At 48.3% G+C, this 25,043-nt stretch overlaps 1 protein-coding gene across 1 annotated transcript; it reads left to right on the top strand.

The window, feature by feature from the left end:
• The first annotated feature begins 311 nt into the window (after window positions 1–311).
• On the top strand, window positions 312–9,072 carry LOC119463844 (juvenile hormone acid O-methyltransferase-like). The gene is made up of 3 exons (XM_037724663.2): window positions 312–708; window positions 7,840–7,987; window positions 8,906–9,072. The coding sequence occupies exons 1-3, from the start codon at window positions 355–357 to the stop codon at window positions 9,070–9,072; spliced, it is 669 nt and encodes a 222-aa protein (XP_037580591.1). The 5' UTR covers window positions 312–354.
• Window positions 9,073–25,043: the final 15,971 nt, after the last annotated feature.

Genomic DNA, 25,043 nt, shown 5'->3' with positions numbered 1-25,043 from the left:
AGATGGCTTTTCACCAAGGGAGTGAGAATGAGTGTGGGAACGAAACCAATTGCTGTTATATTTTTTTCGCTTTTTCAGGCACGTCTCCGAACGAAACGTAAAAGACACGCACAGCGCCACTGTGAATCGATTACAATGAAAGTCGAAGCACCGCCCAGTCCCAACAAACATGAGTACGACCCTGATGCGTACTCGGAGAACGTCACGTGTTCTTTTCCCCTTATAACTAAGTTGCTAAATTATTACAACTTGACTTTCGACAATGCGCTAGAGGGCGACGTTGGGCCAGGAAGCGAGAGTACATATGGTCCATGGCAATTCCTCGACGTGGGCTCTGGCTGCGGTCAAGTGACCATGAAGATCCTTCTGCCCAACGTTCCAGACAACGTAGAGAGAATTGTAGGGGTGGACGTGTGCGCAAACATGGTTTCCTACGCCCGGGAGCACAATTCTCATCCAAAGCTAGCGTACGAGCAGCTGGACATAACAGGAGACGTCTCCGAGTTCCTCAGCCTGTACGGACCTTTCGATCGGCTCTACTGCTTCAACAGCCTTAACCGCGTGAAAGACCAGCTCACGGCATGGAGAAACATGGCCAAGCTACTGAAGCCTGGTGGAGAGTGTCTTCTGTTTTATGGCGCTTGGTACGTTACACCTGAGATTTGGAGGGCATTGGCCAAAAAGGAACGCTGGAGCAGGTTTGTGGAGGTGAGTGAAGGGTACTTGCTAGCAGGGCTTGGCAATCACCAAAAATGTTCTTATGCTATAACTGGCCTTAAATGTATATGCCAAGCAATTGTGATGTTGCACATATTTTTTTGTTGACGCAGCTGGCCAGTGCTAACGACAACCTATAAATGAAAAGTTTTGTTGATTCACGGTGGCACTTTTTTCAGTGAGGCTTCCTTCGCCTACCTTCCCACAATTTTGCGTATCATCGTCGTCTGTCTGGCTGAGTAGAAGCTGCCATACAATAAAGAACATGCAGTGTGCTCGGGGTAGTTTCTAACCTGGATGCCCCAGGTTCTAATGCCCGATGCTCTACCTATTGATCGGTGTTCTACTCCGGGCGGCCACGTGGGCCCTTCCGGGCCACTGTACCTTAAAAACCATTTGCGTCGGGAACACAGTCCGCCTTGCGCTGTGTTTTCACGGTTTAGTTTGCGTTGATGCTGAACGCAGCACGTAGATCGATTCTCCCACTGCCGCTACCGCGCTTCCTCCCTTCTACGTTTTCACAGCGAGTTTCCGCGGTCATCGAGTGAGATGTATTCATGTTTGCTTGTGCGCGCGTGAGACCACGCTTGTTCACTTATTTAGTATGCCTATGTTTACAAGTTTAAGCGGCCGATAAAACTACTATCCTTACTTCTAATAGCTGTTCACTAATTTTCTATCGCAATGGATGCTTCAATTTCGGGCCAAACTGCAACTTAATTCAGCGCAACGTAACTATGAGCGTGCACAAACTATTCCCTTTCACTACTGTTTTCTTCCTCTGGTCACAGCACAAATATATCCAAGGCAATGAAACTCGTGTAAAATATACACAGCCACACAGCATATTGCCACCATGGGAACTAATGGTGCATAGGTATGTAATGCAGTGCGATTCCCATTTCCCGATTCCCTAAGAACACTCAGCGCCATCTAGCGCTGCCGCCGCGAAGCTTGCGCGTGGCCTTCGAAATGCATCGTTAAGAAACGCGTCATGCGGCAACCGGACTCCTCTCCGGTACTTCGTCGTGGACTAGCTTCGCTGCCTAGTGGCACTGCTGGACAGATAGCGCGCAGTCTTCGAGAGGAGAAGCGTGGCGCGCCGGTGCCTGCGAACGCTAAGAATGGTTCCCTCGCTTGCCGCGCACTGAGTGGCACAAAATTAGCGACGCAAGTTGACGCGAGGTGTATTGAAGTGTGACAAATACCTAGTGCATTCGTTGCGCACCTATCCAAAGCTTTGGTGTGATAGATGTTCTTTGAAAAGGGGCACATGCAATTCGAAATGAGGTTCTGTGAACAGCGGCATATGTATACCAGCTAGGCGGGAAAAAAGGTTACATGAAAACGCACATAGATACTTGGCCTCTGGAAAATTAGACACTAAAGTTATCATGTAAATGTTGCATATGGAGTGAAAACTGGACCTAGTTGCTCATTTTGTTAAGGATGTTCCGCAACTGGCAGACACTTCAAATTCAAAGTAGTTGTGTGTGCGCGCATTTGCATTAATGTCTTGCGCCGGAAGTGCCGGAAGTGGTGAGACAGCTGGACCAACTTCTGGAGCAATTTTTCGAGCCCGGAAATCTTCGATGTGTGGCAGAATAGTTTGTATTTGAAGCAGTTTAATGGAAAAAAGAAACAGTATATTTCGACGTCTTTGGAGTAGCTTATTTTAGTCAGAAGAAACAAAATCAGGAGCAGCTCAATTAAATACGTAATCAGAATTTTAATTCAAGTCCTCCCCTTTTGCACGAACTCCTGGAATCATATATCCTACTTCCGAGTGCACAAATACTGCCACGCTCGGCTTTAGAGCGCATTTGTATAGTGGTACGCGCCATGTTTTCAAAATGCGTTACAAAGAGTGAATAATCACAGGCGGCAGGTGACTAAGCAAGAAGTGCTCTTGTTGCCGTAGAAACGAATAGATTCGTCTGTCAAAAAGTGAGTTTCTTGCAAAGCGCATAACTTGACGGTGTGTACATGGATTACATCTACATCGCCAAGCAGCCGCTGACAAAGACGACGCTGCGATCAGGTGTTGTAAGCGCCTCCGTATAGATCACGCTGCCATGACCGCATCAGCGGAATCGGTCGATTGACTCGAATGGCAATATGGAGTTTCGTGACAGTATCCGCCAGTTCTTTTGACATACGCCGTCTGAGTGCCCGTCCTTCAACTGAACAATGAAGTGCCACTGCACCTTGAGCGCGTCCCATGACTCTGGGTCAGATCCAGAAAGAGAGGCGCGCAAGACTCTTGACAAACAAGAGCGCGAGCATGTGTCATGTAGAACGCGGATGTCGAGGTGCCAAGGTTTTACTGATGAGGAAGGAGGGAAACAAACTACAAGCATAACTGGTCTGTGATCGTAAATATAAACAGAAGATGAAGCTAAAGTTATGACGTCAGATTGTGAGACATACTGAGCTAAATTGCTTGGCACAAAGGCGCGGTCTAACTTCCTTGATGAGGCGCCGAATCGCCACGTCCACACAAACGAAGATGCATCAAAAAAGTGGTCGCAGTTTCACCTGAAAGGCGAAGCATCAATTGCGATAGCAAACTTGTAGAGAGCTATACGGAGTAATGATATTAGCTTTATCAGCTGTATAAACTTGGACATGCAGCAGAATCGGCAACACGCAGAACTGTTGTCGACGCCATCGGCGTTTTGCCCGCGTTCGCTCAAAATGCGTGCGGCGTTGGTGACTGTTGCCGGAGCCTGTGATATAAATAGGCACTTGGTGCCGCAGCTAAACGTCGCCTCCCTTCCCTCCCCCTCCCCCACGGCTTCTCGCGCGTCGGAAGAAGGTGCGTTTGCTCTACATATATGGTGATTGTAAAGGAGAAAAGAGACGCCTACTTCTGCAGCCCTTAAGCGAGCACGGCGCAGAACGCGCGTTTGTTCTCCGCCGTGCGTTCACTCCCCGTGAAAGACGCGCCCCTCGCGCCCTTTCACTCGCACATACAGCGTTCGGCGCGCGGAGACGATTTCTTCTCCAAATGACGTCATACGGAACCTCACGGCGACGGCGACGGCGACGGCGACGCCGACGGCAGAAATTTGCTTTTGAGTGTCCATATAATTGCTATCGCAATAAAAGTCGATATGCATCCAGCAACGAAAAGTGCGGGACGAGACGACAAAACTCCCATGCGTTCCAATCAGGTCGACCCCAGCCCGGGCCTTGCACATCTGCTTGCGTGTAAGACTCAATTAAAATCTCCAACAAGTACCACGTGACGACCGTCCAGGAAAAAAATAGGAAGACACTTTGTCGAGACTAAAGGGTGAAACGGCGGAAGCCTGATACCATTGCCTGTTAAAGTGTGTCTTAAAGTAGTTTGTGGCCGCCTGGAACTGTTGCAGTGCCGTCTGTGGGTCAGGAGGAGACGCGTCTTTCATGGGAGTGTCAGGGTGTATTTGGCCACCCTCATCATCCACTTCGCTCGAATGACTTATGCTTGCTCGGCTTGCCGGGGTAAGATGGCGGTCACGGTGCTTCCGAGCTTCATTTGCCTTGGTACCCGGAGATGCAGAGAGTGGCTTCAAACGCATTGCCTCTCTTGCATTGGCCCATCGCGTCCCTGGACTCTGTGGTGTCGGACGCACCTCGCCGCCCTGATACATGCGACGTATACGCTCAGCCTCTCTTGAGCGCCGCTTGCGTTAGGCGGCTCCCGCACGTCGCGTGTGGGGAGACACTGGTTGGAGTAGAGCAGACAACAAAACAGATAGGCAAGCAGGCACCGTTGCTATACATAGTTTGCACGTGCGTCACTTCCGCACCGGCCCGCGAGCCTGTCCGCCATCTTTAGGCACCTGCGGGCCAGTGGAAGCGTGCTGGGGCAGGCTGCGCGCGCTGACGCGTTGTTGATCCGAAGTTCCTTCTCGCGTCGTGCTCATGCCAATCTGCGCGATTTCGGTTGCCGCACAAGAGGTACCACTGCCGCGAAGCCGAGCTACGCAGAACCGGGCGTAGGTCCACACCAAACGTAATAACGTGGCAGTGCGAACGCACAAGAATGCTGTCGGAGAAACGTCGGTGCCTGTGGCTTTCCCGGATAAATCGGAAGACCTGAACAACGTGCGTGTCGTCACTTTGTTTCGGGCGAGTATATAACACGCCAAAACACTGCACATCACGCATGATCGTAAAAGGGCGGCAGCGAAAGCCCCGTACTGGTTGGTGACCGCCCGCTCCCACACGCATAGTCGCCTTTACCGCTCTGAAAAACGCCCGTGTACTTGTGTTGTAGTGCACGTTAAAGAACTCTGGGCGGTCAAAATTATCCCGGAACCCTCCACTGCAGCGTGTTTCACAATTAGATCGTGATTTTAGCACGGAAAACCCCAATTTTGTTTTTTTAACGGCCTACAAGCTGCTTCGCATCGTCATTTCTTGGTATGTGTGCTTCGCTTAGCGATATGCTAAGCAATATTTGAATGTCTGCATGCTTTCAATATAGTGGGCTACTTCTATTTAACGCACCAAAATTCACATGCACGGACATGCACCTAACTCTAAACCAAAGCTCGCAGAAAGAAGCGAACACGCGTTTTGAAGCGTGGGGAAAAAGTGCATATAGGTGAACCTTTGTGGCAAGAAAGCTGTCCCTGAATGCAGCAGCAGAAAAAATACTGAGATAGCTTTCTCTGCCGCACGCCAAGGAACATATGCTTTCATTAACTCACCTCGCCGAGGACGATGGTAAGACCCGACGACAGGCGCTTCGCTGCAACCTTCCTCCCCCAACCGCTCGTGAAGTAATTGTGCGCCTTCAGCGATTTGTAAGCCTTTATTTCGTTCAGCGTGACGTAGCTCGTGGACGGGACAAGATAATTAATAATATCCACGTACGTCGTGGCCGGGTGTGGTATCCACGCCAACGTGCAGCTAGTATGGGTCCACGCCGTCGCACATTCCGACCTTTTCCTTGTAGCGAGCCCGCGTCGGCCCTACAAGCTCGTCCATGTAGAAAGGGCAAAATTCAGGGCTCCTGACTTTTGCCATCGCAAAGCTTTCACGATAGCAAACACGCGGCGCTAACACGTAGAAACGAACGCCGAACACAAACGCAGCGGGCCAGCGGCTAGTAGCGAGGTGCCTAGCGATGGCGGACGGTCGGGGCAGGCGGCGGATATGACGTCACGTGCAAACTATGTATAGCAATTGTAGCAACGACGAAGAAACCGACAGACCCGCGCGGCGCCGAACCACCCCGACATCCGCACTTAACGACAATGACGTCAGACACGCGAGCCAATCAGAAGGCGCACACCTGCGCCTAGCGACAGTGACGTCTCGACACAGAGGAGACCAATCAGCTGGCCAGAAAGCTGTGACACTTTCTGCTAACGGCAGAAGACCTTGACAATGAGCCATTAAAGGTGGCAGATACCACCTTAATACACGTCCAGGTCAGAAAAAAAAATCACTAGACTTAGTGACCTACGCACGCCCATAGACGCACAAAATACGTAATTTAAATTAAGGTGGTATATAGTTAAATTCCAATATCCGTCCTGTCCCATCATTAGAAACCATGATGATCACTCGAGAGGTCTATTGAATATAATGATGGCGACACCGCTAGAACGTGATGTCGCGAATGAGATCCTTGCTGCTTGCTGGATTTGTCCGCATTTGTCCTACCGAAAAACTAACACGAAGAACAGCAGCGCCGCATTTACTACCATTATAGGTGTCCAGGTTGTTGACCTTGTTTTCTATGGAATTACTGTAATAAATCAAATGGCACCCACATATCCACATTCCAACAAGTATACGTCTTCAAGAACGCAATTCCTTTAATGAATGAAACCTTTCTAACCTTTCTATTCACGAGAAATTGGAGATCCCAGGGAGCGGCCTTTCGTCCGGCAGTGGACACAAATAGGCTGCTGATGATGAATCACAAGAGCACGCAAACTCGCATCGTGCCAACTCTAACTACCTTTTGAGATAATTGGCGAGTGTTGATGAGGATTTACATATTACGACCCATACCCAAAATTGGGCATTGGTTGTAGCGCTAGCGAAGAAGCGCTGGGTACATTTAAAATAAATAAGAAGAAATGAAGATACACAATCCACGACAAAAACTGTCACAAATGCCTGGCACAGCTGCGCGAGGGCACGTACGCGCTCGCCAGTTGCCTTTGAGCTAAAGATGGGGGAATGAGGTTGGCAAATTTACACCATTTCTTCAACCGCTTCACGAAACTTTCAGTTCTAAGATGCACGTTGGATCATCATGAGTTTTTATGGCCTAATGACGTATCCGTCGCGGCCACCGCATAGCCAAACATTTGCCACGAGACCTCTACTAGCATGCTTAAAGCGTGTTTAAGGCACTTGCAATTCGGTCACTCGCGGATGGCATGGTAGTCTTGTGTCAAAGGGAATCCCCCCTCCCCCCCTTGGTGCTAGTACCTAGTGCTGCGGGTGGGAGTCCACAAAATCGGTAATCGGGAATCTGCAAATGTGGTAACGTTTTTACAGCTGTACATGGGCGCTTCAAGTGACATTATACCGAATGTCCCTCGGCTCAGATACCACGTGTTTTCTGCTACGGTGTTCCCCGACCAAACACGCACTTCGGTTTCGCGGGCGTTCTAATATAGTCGCGGATTGTCGCACGTGAATTCAGCAGAACGCATTCTCGAAGGACGCGATATTCGACAACAGTGGCGACTCCCCATATATTGAGAACCAAGTTAGCACAATCAACCTAATCACCACGTATACCACCTAAATGCTTGTAGGACACGAACATTTGGTGGTCGCGCTCAGATTTTTACAGCAGCTCGGATGCAATACGAGGTATTTTTATGGTTTTGGCACAGCTTAGCATAGCGAGTAGTAGCAAAAAATGTTGCACTATGGCGCAATAAACGCAGCTCTACCCCCACTGTACTCGTATTAGCAGAGGGTGCAGCCAATTGTGACTTGGAAGCTAATATTAGCGAAAGAGAACGGCTCATAGCACAGAACCTTACGACGAAACGCTTTGTGAATGCTGCTCCTACGTAATTTCACTACGTAAATGCCATCTGTTCCGTCTGACCATAGGACAACTGCCATGACTAACGGTGCAACCCGCTGTTGCAGCTGTGGGAAGGCCTCATTCCACTTTCACAGGACATGGGGAGCACTGACGACAGGCTGAATTACGTCCGATCACTGGCAAAGGACGCTGGACTAGAATTGAGGAGCTGCGAGATGGCTCACATCTATCTCCCCATGCAGCAATGGTCCGGTGAGTATTTGGGTCCCAACAATAGTCGCGCAATGCGCAGCAGGTCTGCTAGCGTATGCCAGGGCGGATCAATTCCAACATTTAGCACGCAGCGTGCAAGCAACGCTAATCGACTGGCGCACTGCACTTAGCGTGGTCGCCGTCACTCATTATAAGCTAACCCCACAGAGAAAAGGCGCAGGCAGAAGCTCGGGACTCTTATTGGTGGGTGCGGCAAGGAAATCTTCTTCGCTCAAATATCACTGAATGCTCAATGCATGCAAGTTCAATTGTACAAAACGTTTATTTTTCTTTTGTCTCTATTTCTATTTTCTTGTAAGCCAGAGCGAAGTTTGCATCGTCTGAGGTAACATTTTTAATATATAGTTGGCTTTATCGCCTTGCAACCTAATGACACTGAATGCACTCGGTGAAGGACGCCACTGTGAACACACCTCTAAGCTCCATCTTTTACTTGCCAAAAATAAAAATTCACCTTTGGCAGTCTTTTACTTTTGCTTCAGCTTTTGTGCACTGACCACAAAAGGGTAAAACATTATTCTCGAAATGAGTACCAACTTACTTTCATCTCCATTTTGTGATTCTATTCAATGCCTTTATTGCTATATTTATAACTTATTTATGTTGGAACTTCAATATGGCGGAGAGTAAGAAAAACTTTACGATTCCAGGCCCTGTATTATGGAAGGCTTCTTTTGCTCTCATTCAATATATACGTCATCATCCATGCCACCGAATGGTCGACCTTTTGGATAGCTGGCAAGCTATCCAAACCTGTGAACCGATGTAGAAAGGCAAAAAAAAAATTGAACATTAACAGAATCGTTTTAATGTACAATCTCAGCGCTGTTTACAGATATTCAATGCTTAGCCAGCGCTTTGACGGCGTTTTTTCTTACATTTTTATATTTTACGCAGGAATGCTGACTGCATTGATACCAGGAAACAAGACGCTGACGGCTGAAGAAAGACAGGTTTTGATCCAAGACGCTAACGAAGAGTTGCAGAACTGGCTACGAGGACGGAAAAACCCGCTCTTGGCTGACAACTATGTAATCCACGGGATAAAGCCGATGACACAGTAGACATAAATACGGTTCATCAGTTCTGAAAGACAGCATTTCATTTGTATATTCGTGAACCGTTCAAGGCAATATTGTCAAACGCACTTTTTTACCAGTGTTGATCTCCCTAATTGCGAATGGTTATGACGGTAGCCAGCGTCCTTCAATGTAGGCAATGGCGATAGCGTTTCATTGTGACTGAAACATGTGCTGTATATCTCAGTCACTATTACACTCTAGTAACAGGACGGATCACATAAAAAAGGTCACCGAATATTACGATACTCCCTAATGCGAATTTTCAGCGCAGCTGTTTAGGTGTTCGGAATTCGCGATATATTGTGACAAGGCATTTGATTCTGAACGACAGGGTGCTCTCGGCTGCGGCGCTGAGCCGCCTGTGCTCGTACAGCTTGCTTAGCAGCAGCGGTAGACGAAGCATTTCCACCAGCTGCGTCAGCCATTGTTCAGAAATACAGCGTCAACACCGGGACGGGTGGCTCGCGTGGGGCGCATACTCTAGCGACGGTGGCACAGGCGAAGTAGTACATGCGCAATGGGTCCGAAGTCCACGCCAGCACTTTGTTTTTATATATGGTATTGGGGGACGCGCTCACCGCATGCCTGGTCAACGCCGTGGAATCTGTCTGGTGCGGCACTCCGCTTTCCAGCGTGCGCTCTCTTCGCTATCGCTGTCTTTCATTCCCGGCGCGCTCCGTGTTCGCTCTTTCATCCTTCGCTGTGCTCGTTCGCTCGGTTACGCCGATGGACTCCGACACCGACGCTGAACGCAGAAGCGGGCGCCTAAGAGCTGTGCTCAAAAGTCCTCCTGTGCCGAGAAGCGTGCACGTGTTTGTGCGCTTGGGCTTCCTGCCTGCCGTGTCCTCTGGAATTGGTTTCGACATTTCATTCTCATTATGTAGCACAACGTGAGTCTTGCGTGATGCCTCTTGCGCGTGCCTCTTAAGGCGAAAGCGTTAGATGGCTCGTGGGTCGAAAAATCTGGGGGAAAAAACACCATGACACATGGTGCCACCAAAAAAGGTCGTGGATATGAATCCTTAAATAACTATTCCCTAATTAAGATAGAATTAATTAAGACACTCGAACACACGCCATTTGGTGGGAGTCGAGGCAACTTTGGTGGGAGAAATAAGTAATAAGGAACTGTCAGCCCTTCCACTGGTGGTGGAGATGGAAAACCAGCGAAGCTGTACTATGGTGGGACTTCTGTACTTCCATTTATGACTATTAAGATGTGATGGTGTAATTGGTTATTTGAACTTTTAAAGAATGAGAAATATGTATGATCCGGTGGTTGACACGTTCTTCAAAAACACGTCACCAACGCCGCACGCGTTCGGTGCGAACGCGGGCAAGAGGGCGCTGCCGTCGACAACAGTTGTGCGTATTGTTGTGCGCATCACATATGTATCCAGCTACTTATGTGATAGCTGGCAGCATTGGCTCCTTTGCTTCACATCATCATCCGTCACTGCAACATCAAATTGTTTGACGAGAACTTGCAGATCAGCGGTAGGAACACAAAGTGCTAGGGCATCCAGGTCGGGAAGCTCAAGAAGCTTTTGAAATCTGTTTATGTTCAGATTCATAAATCTGACGTATTCAAACATGATATTGTTGATAACGACACAAGACTGAACTATTTACACTGTATTTACACTATGTGAGAGACACAGTACGCAAGATGGTGGACAGCCACCAGCACCAGACAGAACCGTCTTCTTTCTCGTCTGCCGCAGGCTGAATGTTTCTCTCGTAGCATTACCCCCGGCAGTGGAAGCGCCGTCTCGGCTTACTTCAAACATTGTCGTTAGAAGGAGGGCGGTAGGTTTTCAGTCTGCTGACGTGAACTATGTCACTGGGAGCTATCGCAGGCGGTAAAGTCGGAGAGACGGGAACAATCTCGTAGGTGACGCTCATGACCTCGCGGACGATTCGGTAAGGACCCGTGTACCGAGATAACTTATCGGACAAGCCAACACGACGGAATGGACACCACAGGAGAACTAAGGCACCGGGTGAGAAGTGAACATAGTGATGCCAGCTGTCATATAGGCGCTTCTGGGTCGCTTGCGAGGACAACTGCCTAGAGCAGGCGATCTGACCCGCGTGATCGGCACGAGTGATGGCATCACGTGCATATTCGCTAGGTGGTGCGGCAGCAGCCGGTAGTAGGGTGTCCATTGGTAACGTCGGTTCACTGCCAAAGAGCATATAAAAGGGTGAATAACCGGCGGTATCGTGACGCGATGAATTGTAGGCCAAGGTCACGTACGGAAGCGCCAGGTTCCAGTCACGGTGGTCAGATGAAACATACATTGAGAGCATGTCCATGAGGGTGCGATTTTGTCGCTCGGTGAGGCCATTTGTTTGGGGATGGTAGGCAGTGGTCAACTTGTGCTGCGTTGAGGAGAAGCGCAAAAGATCGTCGATTACTCGTGATAAATATGCGCGGCCTCGATCTGTGAGCAATTGGCTAGGGGCGCCATGGTGTAGAATAACATGGTGGAGCAATAAATCGGCAACGTCAGTAGCAGTGCTGGTGGGGAGTGCTCGAGTGATTGCATACCTGATTGCCTAATCGATAGCAACAGCGACCCATTTGTTGCCGGATCGTGACTCAGGAAAAGGACCGAGAAGGTCCAAACCAACACGGAAGAATGGTTCGGTCGGGATGAAGAGCGGCTGAAGCAGTCCAGCCGAGGGTGCGGCAGACGTTTCCGACATTGGCATTTGTCGCAGGAGGCAACGTAACGTCGAACAGACCAGGCGAGACCGCGCCAAAAGAAGTGGCGCCGGACACGGTCGTTGGTGCGGGATACACCAAGGTGAACAGCAGTTGGTTCGTCGTGAAGCTCATGCAGTACTGTTGAACGCAGATGTTTAGGCAGAACGAGAAGCAGCTCAGGGCCATCTAATTGGACGTTACGACGGTAAAGTGTGCCATTCACAAGGACGAACATGCGCAGTGGTGCGTCGTTAGGTGCGGATTCCAGCCGGTCAATGAGCGATCGCAAAGAAGCATCACGACGTTGTTCGGCACCAATATGGAGAAACTGAGACATAGACATAACGCAGGGGTTAGGTTCGATGTCCGGTCCGTCTAGTTGGTCAACGGGGTAGCGGGACAAGCAGTCCGCGTCCAGATGGAGGTGGCCAGACTTGTAGGTAACTGAGTAAGACTACTCCTGAAGGCGCAGCACCCAACGACCAAGTCGTCCAATATAGTCCTTCAGTGAAAAAAGCCAGCAGAGAGCGTGATGATCAGTGACAACGCGGAAAGGGCGGCCATAAAAGTAAGGACGGAATTTCGAAACCGCCCAGACAAGGGCAAGACATTCTCATTCCGCAATAGAGTAATTGCGCTCAGATTTCGATAGGAGACGACTTGCGTACGCAATAACACGATCAATGCCTCGTTGGTTTTGGGCTAAAACTGCACCGATGCCGTAACCACTAGCGTCTGTGCGCACTTCCGTGGGAGCAGCTGGGTCAAAATAGACAAGAATAGGTGGAGTCGTCAGGGGGGCGATGAGCTCAGAGAAGGCGTCAGCTTGTAGAAGACACCAACAAAACGGAACGTCGTGTTTGAGAACGTCAGTGAGTGGACGTGCGAGCGCCGCGAAGTTTTTCACGAAACGGCGAAAGTAGGAACACAGCCCCACGAAACTACGAACGTCATGGACTAATCGTGGAACGGGGAAGTTCGTGACAGCACGTACCTTCGCTGGGTCCGACCAGACACCGGAAGCGTCAACGAGGTGGCCCAGCACAGTTATTTGACGAAGAGCGAAGTGGCACTTAGAGGAATTTAGCTGGAAACCAGCTCGTCGGAAAATTGCTAGGATGGTCGAAAGCCGCTCAAGGTGTGTTGCGAAAGTGGGGGAGAAAATTATCACGTCGTCCAGGTAACATAAACACGACGACCATTTAAATCCTTGAAGCAGTGTGTCCATCATTCTCTCAAAGGTGGCTGGTGCGTTGAAGAGACCGAAAGGCATGACCTTAAATTGGTAAAGGCCGTGAGGGGTCACGATGGCGGTCTTCTCGCGATCCGGGTTGTCTATAGCGATTTGCCAGTAGCCAGATCGAAGGTCCAGAGATGAAAAGAAGGTGGCACCATGGAGGCAGTCGAGGGCGTCGTCAATACGTGGAAGAGGGTACACGTCCTTCTTGGTGATTTTGTTGATGGGCCGATAATCAATGCAGAAACGCCAGGAGCCGTCTTTCTTCTTTACTAATACGACTGCGCAGGCCAAAGGAATAGATGACCCAGGCAGCACAACAGCACTGGGTCAAGCATGGTCCAATGCTCGCAGAAATTGGTACGAACTTTGGCCCAATCCTGGCATCACGGCAAAGTGCAACCCGATCCAAGGTTCACCCACTGTTCGAGCCAAGATTGGCCTTACAGTTTGCCATTGTACTATCCAATGTAGTCCGAGCATAGAGCCAGTGTTCAGCCATTTTGTATTTAAAGAATCCAGTGCTCAACCATTCTGTATCCAACGCGTTTCCAGCATATCCAGTGCTCAGCCATTTTCTATCCAACGCGTTTCCAGCATATCCAGTGCTCAGCCATTTTCTATCCAGTGTGTTTCAAGCATAGCCTGTACTCAGCCATTTTGTTGTTTGTATGCTGGCTTACTGCCTATAAAATTAGTAGCTAAGAAAACGTGATGTAAAAAAGTGCAGGAAGGAAACACACAAAGCATAAACGAAAATATAATTTATTTGGCCTATTTTAGGCGATGCCTCAACCGATGCATAGAGGGGCAGGGGGAGCAGCAGGAGCAAGGGCAGTAGGAGGGGCAGGCGCAGGGGCAGGAGGAGCGGTAGGAGCAGGGGCAGTAGGAGCGGCAGGAGCAGGGGCAGGAGGAGCGGCAGGAGCAGGGGCTGCAGCAGGGGAAGGAGCATGGGCAGCCGGACAGGAGGGGCCAACGGTGGACTGGCCAGGGCCCTGAGGCCAAGGGTGGGGCAGGGAAAGGGCAGCAGTGGGCAGGCAATGATCCCTGCCCCGAAGGGAGGGATCATCGGGCTGCTCTGCTGCTAACGTTTCTGCAAAACGCCTCTTCCTGCCACCACCCCTGTCCACAGACCCTGGCAACCACCTCTTAATCAAGCCCTGAGCTTCTGTCAGGTCGGCCCCCCCTTTTGCACAGATGACATCTGCACACAAACATACAAAGACCACAATTAGTACATTCAACATGCACCCACAATAGAGCAGGCAAACACATTCAACAAAAGAAAACCTTAACATGAACTTGAGACTTAGTGAAATAAGTTGCCAAGTCTTAAGCACACAGTTCATCTGACAGAATTTGCAACCGCAGCCAACCATATTGAATCGAGGTTCACAGCATGCTCAGCAACGAAATGCAGAATACGCAAAGTAATGCTGTGGGGAATCAAATACTGCTATCGCCTTCTCCGCCATGAAAATTCTTGATCCATTTACAGGATCTTCATCCCTGTTGCCTTCGTTGACATTCCTGTTTTTGCACCCTAACATAGCGTTAACATCATCAGTGATGATCACACCATGTCTTTACCAACCGAGACATATTCATCAACTATCTCACCCGCTGATGCTAAACGTGTAAGCTGCCTGGTGTTATGCAATTCATCGGCATGCTCGTCAAGCAATTCACCTACACTGCCATTGGCGCAAGTGCAGAGCACACCTTCGCAACGCCTTCAAGGGCATTGGTGGCCGAGTATGTGGCTTTCATAGTAAAAAATGAAATCAGCCAACAGGGACACCTAAATTTCTTCGTTGTAGAAGTTAACAATTTATATGAAAGACAAGATTTTGGCAAGCCAATTTGCTGTAGAGGAGTTCAGCTGTATACACAATACTTGCAAACGCAAAAGGATGACTAAGGAGGCCTTACCTGTGACTATCCGGCATAACTTCAGATTTACGAAAGCCCTCTTCCCCTTCCTGCCATGAAGGCTGTAAAGCACTTGGACGGGGTGTGCCATTACAGCCTTCATGGCATTCGATGCCACCTCGCGCAGCGACTTCCCTCCTATTTGCAGGAGGTGCTTGCGCTGCAAAAGACAAAAATGCGGTAATGAGCATGGTACGTGACAACGTTTTCAAGTTGAAAAATCTACCCAATACTACTAGAATATAATTTATTGCCAAGAGAAGTGAATTTTTAGCCAAGTGCAAAGCAAGACTTTTTTTGCTGCAAGAGGTTTGTGACGCAATGCTCTTTATTTGCAAATGTGCTCCACAACACCTGGAACGGTGTTGTGGAAGAAACACAAACACGAAGTGCATCAGATCTTGTCTGTTCTGTGCATTTCATGTTTGTGTTTCGTAGCCCTTAGCACTGTAACTGTGTTTCATAGTAACTACCTCTCCAAGCTTTCACCATCATTAAAATTAATGTAAGTGCACCAATTCTACTTGTATGCAAATTGCAAATGCATAATTAAGAGATGTGACATTAGACTGCAGAAAAGTCGGATCTACACACGTGTGGCACAAAACAGCTTAAAGGCATACCGACAGGATATTTTCAGACCTTTACATTTTGTGTTAAAGGGACTGACAACCAGTTTTTAAAGACCTAGTTTTGCGGTAACCAAAAGCTAGCCCTCAGCAGTGTTTACACCTGCAGCTTCGCAAACTGTGAAAGCAGCCCATCATTCTGCTTTCACAGGATGACGGGAACTGCAGTTACCTGCTCACATTTTGGCCTTTTCAACCACTTTTGAAAATATCAAGTTGGTAAAATAAGTTTGCATTGTCATACAGACCTTCTTACATTTGTACAGCGTTTTTCCCCTAAGTACACGCCTACATCATGGCTGCCTGGCGCCCGTTATCATTCTGTCGATAGACTTACCAAGCCAACTCATCAAAAACAAAGGCTGTGCGCCACTTTCCTGCTCACTACAAATGAAGGGTTATCAGCATATTGTAAGTTAAAAAAATAACAGAAAAATGTGGACTGCATTTCAATAACAATACCATGAACCTCATACACTAATAGAAAGCCACATGATAGGCCTCTTATTCATGGTAAATAAAACTAGATTAAAATGAGGTAAATACAGTATATACAGAAGATCACTGCACCCCTTTTCCTGTACTGTGTCCCACTTGTTTGCACTGCTATTTATCATTCACGATGTATCTACAACTTGTCCAACAAAAATAATTTACGCACAAGTGCTCTGCATTGTGTCCTTCTACAGAGAGCTGCCAGTTTGCACTTTGTATCAGCAATGGATTTTTATTACATTAACGACTTACTCCTCCTTCATGAATATATCTTTACGGAGAGCTGTTGGAAATCGACGATTCAGCAAGTCACTATGCTAGCTCAGTGGCTATGGCGTTGCGGTGCTGAGCTCGAGGTCACAGATTTGATTCTGGCATTCATGGTCACATTTCGATGAGGCCTCATTGCAAGAACACTAGTGTATGCTTAGATTAAGATGCACGTTAAAGAAACTAAGGTCCAGTCGAAATATATCATTAGAACCTATACAGCAGGGAACAAATTATTTCCATGAACTCTTTTGTGTGTGCGATGCAAAGTTCCTTCACATAAAACCCACAGCATGTTTCATGAAACATGCACAGAACTTCCACATGTTACATAGCCTTATAATTTAAAATAAAAGGGCAGTACAAACCAAGGTGGCAGCCACAGCCTCATCCTGCACGGCTGCCTCTGCTGCCTCCAATTCTTCAATATTGTCGGCAGGTAGCCGAGGAAGAACTGGAGGCACCGTCGACAGGGCAGGCTGATACACTAGACGGGTCCTGTCGAGAGGCTCAATTTCATCCAGCCTCTCGGACACGACCCGTACCTCATGCCTCAGCTGCTGGAGCTCATGCAAGACGTCCCTGTTCTGCTGCCGCACCTCCCGCTGCACCCGCAGCACCCGCAGCAGCACCGCTGAAACACAAAAATATTTACTTCATAGCAGAAGCGGTACATTTAGGGCACATTTGATTCGTTGTTTCAGAGCACTCTGGTGAATGTAAAATATCAGGATTTGTACAGGTCTCGGTGGCAGAAATTCATAGGTATTCAAAAGCTTTCAAGGCCGCGTCAAAGCTTTTTTCAATGTGCAGAGCAGCATCCCGTGTATCATTTTCCTATTATAACACTTCCAAAACACTTTAAATAGCCTCATTGCACTATAAACACAAAAAGTTATACAGTAAATGCTTGTTAATTCGTACCTCATTTATTCGAACCTTTGGATAATTGAACTGACTGTCACGGTCCGGCCACGCAGTGTAGCCTAGTCTATGGGTAAACCAACTCAATACTGCGCATGCGCATCAGCTTCTCCATTAATTTGAACTGCGCGCTGCCACACGGTGATAAAGAAAAAGGAACTCGCCACATATATTAATATGGCGAGAACCTCTATGACCTGCAATAAGTGGTTATTACGATAGTGCTGACCGAGAAAAAAAATAAAAGAAAGAGAAAGAAAACAGAAAAAGTGCAGTCCCCTGGAGCGTTTTATCAGCCAAGGAAGTGCAGACATGGCCTTTGCAACGAGGATAGTGCGCGCTCCCAATCTTGGAGGCCATACAGCGGGCCACTGGCAGCCAAGCCAGCAGTCGTGCGAAATGGATCTGCCTGGGCACTCACCGTGGCTTAAGCTTTTTATACCATTGTTCTTAATGTGGAAAGTTTTCCGGGTCCACACTGATCCGCCATATAAAGCGGATCACAAAATCGATTTTAGATTGTACCCACTCAAGAAATTCTAAATGTTTTCAAGGGTCTTGAAGACATGTTTCAATTTCAAGAAAGTGTGCGAACCCTGATTGGCGTAAATCTGCTTTAAAGATGTCATGAAAATAAGTAGGACTAGTAATGAAATTGCTTAGTTTATACTTTTCATGCTCATAGTAAAGTAGTTGTTGTTTTCCACAATTTATGTGGAAAATAGCCTGACAACGAGTTACATTATCGAAGTGTTTAGAAACAACCAGTTCTATGCGCTTGACCTACATTCAAAAATTCCATTCTTATAAACTGAAGGCTTGAAGGAATAAGATGTAGATGATATATCAAGAAATAGTAAAGCAACAATGCAGCGTACCGAGCCAGCTGATGAATTAAAACACAGGTAAACATACTAGCAAAATGCCTACACAAGACTAAGTGTGCGGCTGAATGCATCATAGGATTCTGTCCGAGCCAAACTGCTGCATGTTTACATATGTCAGGTTTTCTTCATTTATGCTAAAATTCCTTGCTTGTTGCATATAGTAATGGCAGCTTAAGGGCTCTGAACCACATTTTATCATAGTCAAGAAATGCATTTGAAGTTAAAGTGATTATTTCAGAAATACTTTCCCATAAAAAGTACAATGCATTCAACAGAAGCAGAGTTATTGGCAATCGAAGAGCGCCTTGATCCCGTTCACGAGGCTCCTGGTCCTTCTATGACTTGCACTGTGAAGGCTACGGCAGAGTGGGGCGGACATACCCACAACGTTCGTCCTATAAAACATCACCGTGGTGGGAAGCTTTAATTATATTTTGGATGTTCACATAGTCCGACTACTTCCGATTTTGTCACCTACAATGCACCAAGCTCCGAGGCTATTCTCAACTTATGGTGGAGTTCAGTGGGCCTCTTCGAATACCGCTCACGGCTTCCGGTCTGACTAGGCCCAACAAAATAGCACGTCACAGTCACGTGACCCAAGCACCGCAACCGGAAGTCTCTCTTGGCTGCCGTCTGCTATTTGCTACTCGTAGACAGCCCCCTACCCAGCGTTTTCATAAGCATGGCCTCAGAAATGGTGCAGTCTCAGAGGCCACGTCGCCAACACAACCATAAAGCTTGCACAGTGGAATCGTAGCCCGAGCGCATAGAACTTTATGTCGCGCTAGCTAGTGAGCCTGAGAAACTTAAGCGGAATTCCCACACAGACATAAGCAATATCGTGATCGTGCCACGTCAGTCTTCATGCAGAAAGCACCCGCCGACATCCTCAAAGCTCGCGAGACCATCTGCTAATTAAAGGCCCGACGCGTGTCTAGGAGAGAGCACGTGTACACGTCAAAAATCAAACGCTCGAACTTAGTAACAGAAGGGATCAGCACATATGCTAACAGCAATCCCCTAAGCTCCTATTGTATCCCACCCCAGCTACCGGCGTGTAATAGCCACATGCAATACAAGATTCTTCATACACTAATTTCATTTACCTGAAAAGAAAAATTTACTTGCTTACAGCAATGAGCATGACAGATTTCACGAAACACATTACGAAAAGCAAGCATGTGCGCCTGATTGCTGCGCTTCTTTTAAAAAACACGAAAACTAAAACTACAGCAATTAGACGGCTCGTGAAAAACTTGCATAATGGCACACAAAGCACTGATGTAACAGAAGCAATAACTCAATGCACAGTAGTTGCCGTCTGGAGCGTGCAAAGTACACAGACGGACACGTCATCTAACACCGCGCGCATCTTTTTTAAGACATCCGTCGTCTGCTAGCTACTTGCGCTTGCCCGATCAAACATATGCTGACAGTTCCAACAGTTTGCGGACAATCCGGAACTTCCGGTCCGTGAAAAAATTTACACGGTTCTGACAACTCTGACTAGTGGGCGGAGCTTCGGAAGCTGTCCAAGCAAAATCGAATGCGGCACAGCAGTCCCAAGCAGTCTGGGACTGCCAGGGACTGATAATCGAAGAGGCCCAGTGTCCCATCCCTTTGCTGTGCTGGTCTGCTAGATGCCACTTTCTCACTTATTTATACGGCAATGGTACAATTTCTGACAGTTGAATGAAACGTCGCCTTTATGTTTACTTGTAATAAGCTCCGACCATAATGGTGACACACTTCAAAGGTGTTCAACTTCGAAAGCAGACTACGTGTTCCAGTCGGATATTGGCATTCGGGCAGGCTTGCTACGCACCTGGAGTCACGTTGCCAGGAAACCACTTGGAGCACCTCAGCGAGCTACAATGAGCTCAGCGAGTGGGCTCATCACGACGACTGCGGTATCAATGTTCCATAACAGACACAGCTACACGCAAATGTATTCCTTTTGCTACCCTCCACGACAGGGCTGGAGCGCATGCCTGCGCTCAATTCTGGCCGTGCTAAGTAATCCGGATAGGCTTTGAACTGCAACAACCTGACCAACAGATATACAGTAGAACCCCGCTGTTCCGTTTTTCACGGGACGTTGCAACGTAACAGCGGGGTTACCAATGCATTGGGTTCTATGGGAGCTGTGCCAGGACCGGCCGAAAACGACGTAACAGCCGGGAAAACGCAGCACCCGGGAACGTAACAGCGGGGTTCTACTGTAGTAGCCACATCCAAATTGCGCATTTATAAGCACTGTCTATAGTTCATTAAGAAGCGAAATCAATCTAGCCATCTAACCAGAAGCGGCCAGGAGTGAGAATGAGCTAGCAAGTGTACATGTACTTTTGAAAGTAGAGTGCTCACAATTAATCGAAATTAGCAAGACGCGACAGATACATCAATAAGCAGTGTGGCTAGACAATGGTCAACTTCTTCCAGAAATAATTGAATCAATCAAAATTCAAAATGAAGATGTTCCTTCACCACACCTTGGGCTTGGTGAAAAACACATTCTGCAGTTAACATATACAGTATAGACCACTTATAACGTAACCGTTTATAGTGCAGGACTGGATATAGTACGGTCTTTTCAGACTCCTGTTAATTTTCCCATAGCACTCCATGTATACGCATACCGCTTACAGTGCAGCCGCACGAGACGAAATAGGCTCCGTACAGTCGAGTTTGCGGCTGCTCTGGCGCCATCTGGCGCAGCGACGCAACAGTGTTGGGAAGTGGGCGCCGCAGCTCGGCCGGCTCGATGAGTATTCTTTCCCGCGCGCTACATTTCGTCTCGGCCACAGTTGAAGCCGTTTTGCTTTCTTCACCAGCCTCCTTATTTTTTTTATACGTCTTGCGACAGTGCAATGGCATGCGCTTCATCGGCAAGCGTCGGAGGTGAAAAAAAAAAAAAAAAGGCAAGTGGAACCGGCGATACTGCTGCGTAAAGGGCTGTCACAACCACGAAGGCCAGCCCGGGATAAGTTGTACAGGTTTCCTGGCAAGTTTTATGAGATCGAACGGCGAAAGAAATGGATCACAGCTTAGATGAGAGTGAAGTAAGTCAGCTTTTTTTGATATTTGTGAGAAGGTTTTGTTCTGTAAAGCGTGCTACACATGCGCGTTTCACAGCTCGTTGTGCGAAGCGAGCGGCCATGGCCAGCTGCTGAACATTTAAAAGAAATTTGTCACGACTTTGCTGTTTTGACGACTGCTTGCCGTTGTCTTAGCATTCGGTATGATCACCATAGCACTGGCATGTGCGATGAGCAATATTTTATGCCAAGGAAGCCTATTTTGTGCTGGCGAGCACGAATTCGACGATCCTCGTTTCGGCCGCTGGCGCTTGAGAGGGGCGGTTTCACATGGTGCGATTTTTCTTGTGATATACATTTGCGGTGTATCATTGTAAAAGAAAAGCGCGTATGCAAGGAAAGGAATTCGCAAGCGAAATCGTATCTTGTGAAAGGGGCCTAATGAGCCTAGATCATTGTACATGATGAAAAACGAACATTCGCGTCATGTAAATTAAGATCGCCTAGTTAATAAATCTCGTTTACCAGCGCAGCAGGTGGCTCCGACTGGGTCCCAAACGAGTCAACGAGGATAGCATGGTCACTGCCACACGATCCAACAATCCGAATCGTTTAGCTCACTCGACATGACTGTGCTGACGACAGCCTACGAGTGAGCGTGTAGCTGCACGCGGTCCAGATCGAGCTGTATGACAATCTAAAGTAACAGTGTGACAGGGGCATCAAATGATAGGCCGCGGCGTACAACGCGCCGGAGCGAAATGAGGCATGCATTGCCAACAGTGAGGCGTCGATTGAAAATCGGTCAACTACAACGTTTTCAGGGTGCCAGTTTAGTGACTTCAATTTTAGTATAACAGTAAGCTTTACTCATGTGAAGGATGACGTCGTATACTTGCTTTCCCTGTTGCGAACGGCACTTCGCGTGAACGTCCACGCCGTCCACTTCTTTCACACAAGCAACATGCGAAGCAGCGTAGAGCTTGTCTCCGCTGGTTAACGCTGCACCGTGAAAGTAATCGTCTATTCCTTTAATAGGCCTGAACCCCGCAAAAACTATTTGTGCCATCACAGAGGGCCACGCTTGTACTTTCACGTACACACACGCACAAAAAAAGGAGGAGGATCGCGGATATACGTGCGGCTTTCCGAGGCGTGTATACGTAGTTCCGAAATCTCGCTGTCTTCCCCCCTTCCCAGTTTCGCGCCGCCCGCCACATGCGACGCTGAGCATCGCGCCACCGCTGTTGCGCAGCAGCGCCGCCTGTTGACTGTACGGAGCCTATACCGGTTATAATGCGGCTTCCGCGGGAAAATCTCGCCGACAAGGGTCGCAGCGAGCACGCTTCTCAACAAGAAGCGTGCTCTCGGCTGGCGTGTGCATTATTCAACGCAATCAAACTCTCGTTAATTCGGACTTATTTGGTCACACATCAGTTAATTCGGACTACTTTCGGATGTCGAGGAGCACCGCAAAGTGCGACGTAGAAGAGCAAGAACGGCGCCAGCGTCCAACCGAAACGAAGCGGCGGAGTCGCATCGCCACAGCCATCAGTTGAAATCATACGCGAATGACAGCAACGCCGGTACGCTTCGAGCCTATTTGTGTCTTTAAATCCTGTATTCTTGCTTTTACGGCTGCGCATAACACCGTATTGGCCGTGGGCTTTCGTAACTGCGTAGTCGTCATCGACGATCGCGTCGATAGCGGCCACGGTTTTCTCCGCAGCGGTAGCGGCGAACAGTAGTTTCGTTTTTACTCGGTACGCACGTCGGGCGCGTGCCTCGAAAACTGTGTAGTCAGCATCGATGATCGCATAGATAGCGAGCGCGGTATCGACGGCCAGTTGTTGCTGCGACTGGTCGACTCGGTGCATGCGTCGGGCGCGTGCCTTCATGCAGCACCACAAAGTCGCCGTTCATAATCGCGTCGATAGCGGTCACAGTTTTTTTCGCAGCGGTTGCGGCAAACAGTTGTTTCGTTTTGACTCGGTGCAAAGCTGTCGAACTTAAAGAGCACCGGCTACATCGCGATTATGTTTGCGCCAGCTCACTGGCGAAAACGTAATCGCGATGTGCGCGCGATAGTACAAAGCGTGTCTACATGCTTGGTCTACATGTTTGCATACGTGCAGGGCTTGAAAATCGTTTTGGTTATAGTGCGGTACCGCTTATAGTGCAGATATTCGCGACTCCGGCGGCTTACGTTATAAGCGGTCTACACTGTACTACTGTATCTCAGCCAAATTTTGCACTTGTGAGCAGCACGTGCAGCTTGCAAGTGGAGCGTGGAGTCACTTTTTTCTCAAGCCCTTTTTTCAACAGAGGCCTTCTCCTCAACCCTTTGGGGCTGCTGGCGGCTGCCCCTTGACGTCAGTCAGAACATTCCCAGACAGCGCTGCCATTGGCCGATCCGACATCAATAAAAAAAATGGTGCTTGGTTCAGTGAACTTCCCGGCTGCTACTGTGTATATTTATTGACACAGTTTAAATAACAGGCTGAAATACACGAAAATCTGTACTTCCAGAAGAAGCAGACAATTATCTGCTTAGCTCAGCTGCACCCACATTCGTACAAAGGAAAGTCAAGCCACACTGCTTATGAGTGTCGCAGTCCGGTCTCGCTAATTTCGGTCAGTTTTGAACACTAAACTAGCCTCGAACGACACAGAATTTTTGCCCACACTACTTGTACGCTACACCGGCCACACCTCACATGAAATGGCAATTCACATCTAGAGTGGATGCATGCGCTTAGGCTCTGCAAACACTGCTTCCAGCCCCTCCTGGCTAGACACCTTGGCAGACATTGTTTCGTAATGAGGTTTTGATAACAACCCCAGCAATTCCGGACATCGCCTTTAGTTCACAGCTTTTACACCACGTGGCGTACGGACCTTTAAGATTCGAAATTCGCGCGATGACGCACGAAGTGTACTGGACGATAACAGAATACACGTTGTAACAAAAAATAAAAATAAAAATAAGGACCACGCCAACAGCTTTCACCGTCAAGCATGGACGAGCGCGAATCAGGAATAACTGATCTGATAACCGCCGCGCGTATAAGACGAGAGGCCAGCTAGTCTACTGTGAATCAGCAGTTTTGCTGCTATTGATAGTCGTTTAGAGGCTCAGCCCCGCTTCGAGAAAGCGGGTGCAGAATCTTGAAAGAGCGGCCTCCGCCCCCCCCCCCCTTTCCGTCCATCTTTTCCTCGTCCAACTTTTTGTCCGATCGAATCAAAAAAGCAAAAATGCCCTTTTGTCGCTTCATTTCTCGAAAGCTGATTCTAAAATAATAATGTAAGCTTGCAAATGGTCGCGATGGGCGCATGTTTCAGGATATGCATTCGCATGATTGACACCCTTAATCTCAGTTGGCCTCAGTTTACGAGTCCTTTGCGCATTTGCGGGCAGGTGCCTGATCGAATTATGTTCACTGCCACGGAATTTCTGTTTTTCGAAGGCGAAAGCCTTAGGTGCATGGCTATATTTTCGGTGCCATTGGCATTGACCTTGGCGAAACCGCGCCATAACGAAAATGGCCGACACCGCAAAGAGTAAAACCACGTCAACAAAAGCTCGGATTGACGTCAGTTTTCTCAGGGAGGTTCCTGTGAACAAAGTAAATTAGTGGCTTTGTATAGAAAATTTGCTACATTTCAGCCGAGCACCTTTTATAAGTTCTTGGTAAGCGACGGGTGTAAATGCAGAAAATCATCTGTAACTGGTCAGTGTTCGAAGACGTGCTTCACTGCACAGTGGCATAGCCAGAAATTTTGTTCGGAGAGGGGGGCTCACGTTGCAGCGCGGCCTCCTCCCGA

Source organism: Dermacentor silvarum, chromosome 9 (assembly GCF_013339745.2).
Source record: "Dermacentor silvarum isolate Dsil-2018 chromosome 9, BIME_Dsil_1.4, whole genome shotgun sequence".
Classification (NCBI taxonomy): Eukaryota; Metazoa; Arthropoda; class Arachnida; order Ixodida; family Ixodidae; genus Dermacentor; species Dermacentor silvarum.
Note: the sequence above shows the minus strand (reverse complement) of the source record. Positions and strands in the feature narration are given on the sequence as shown.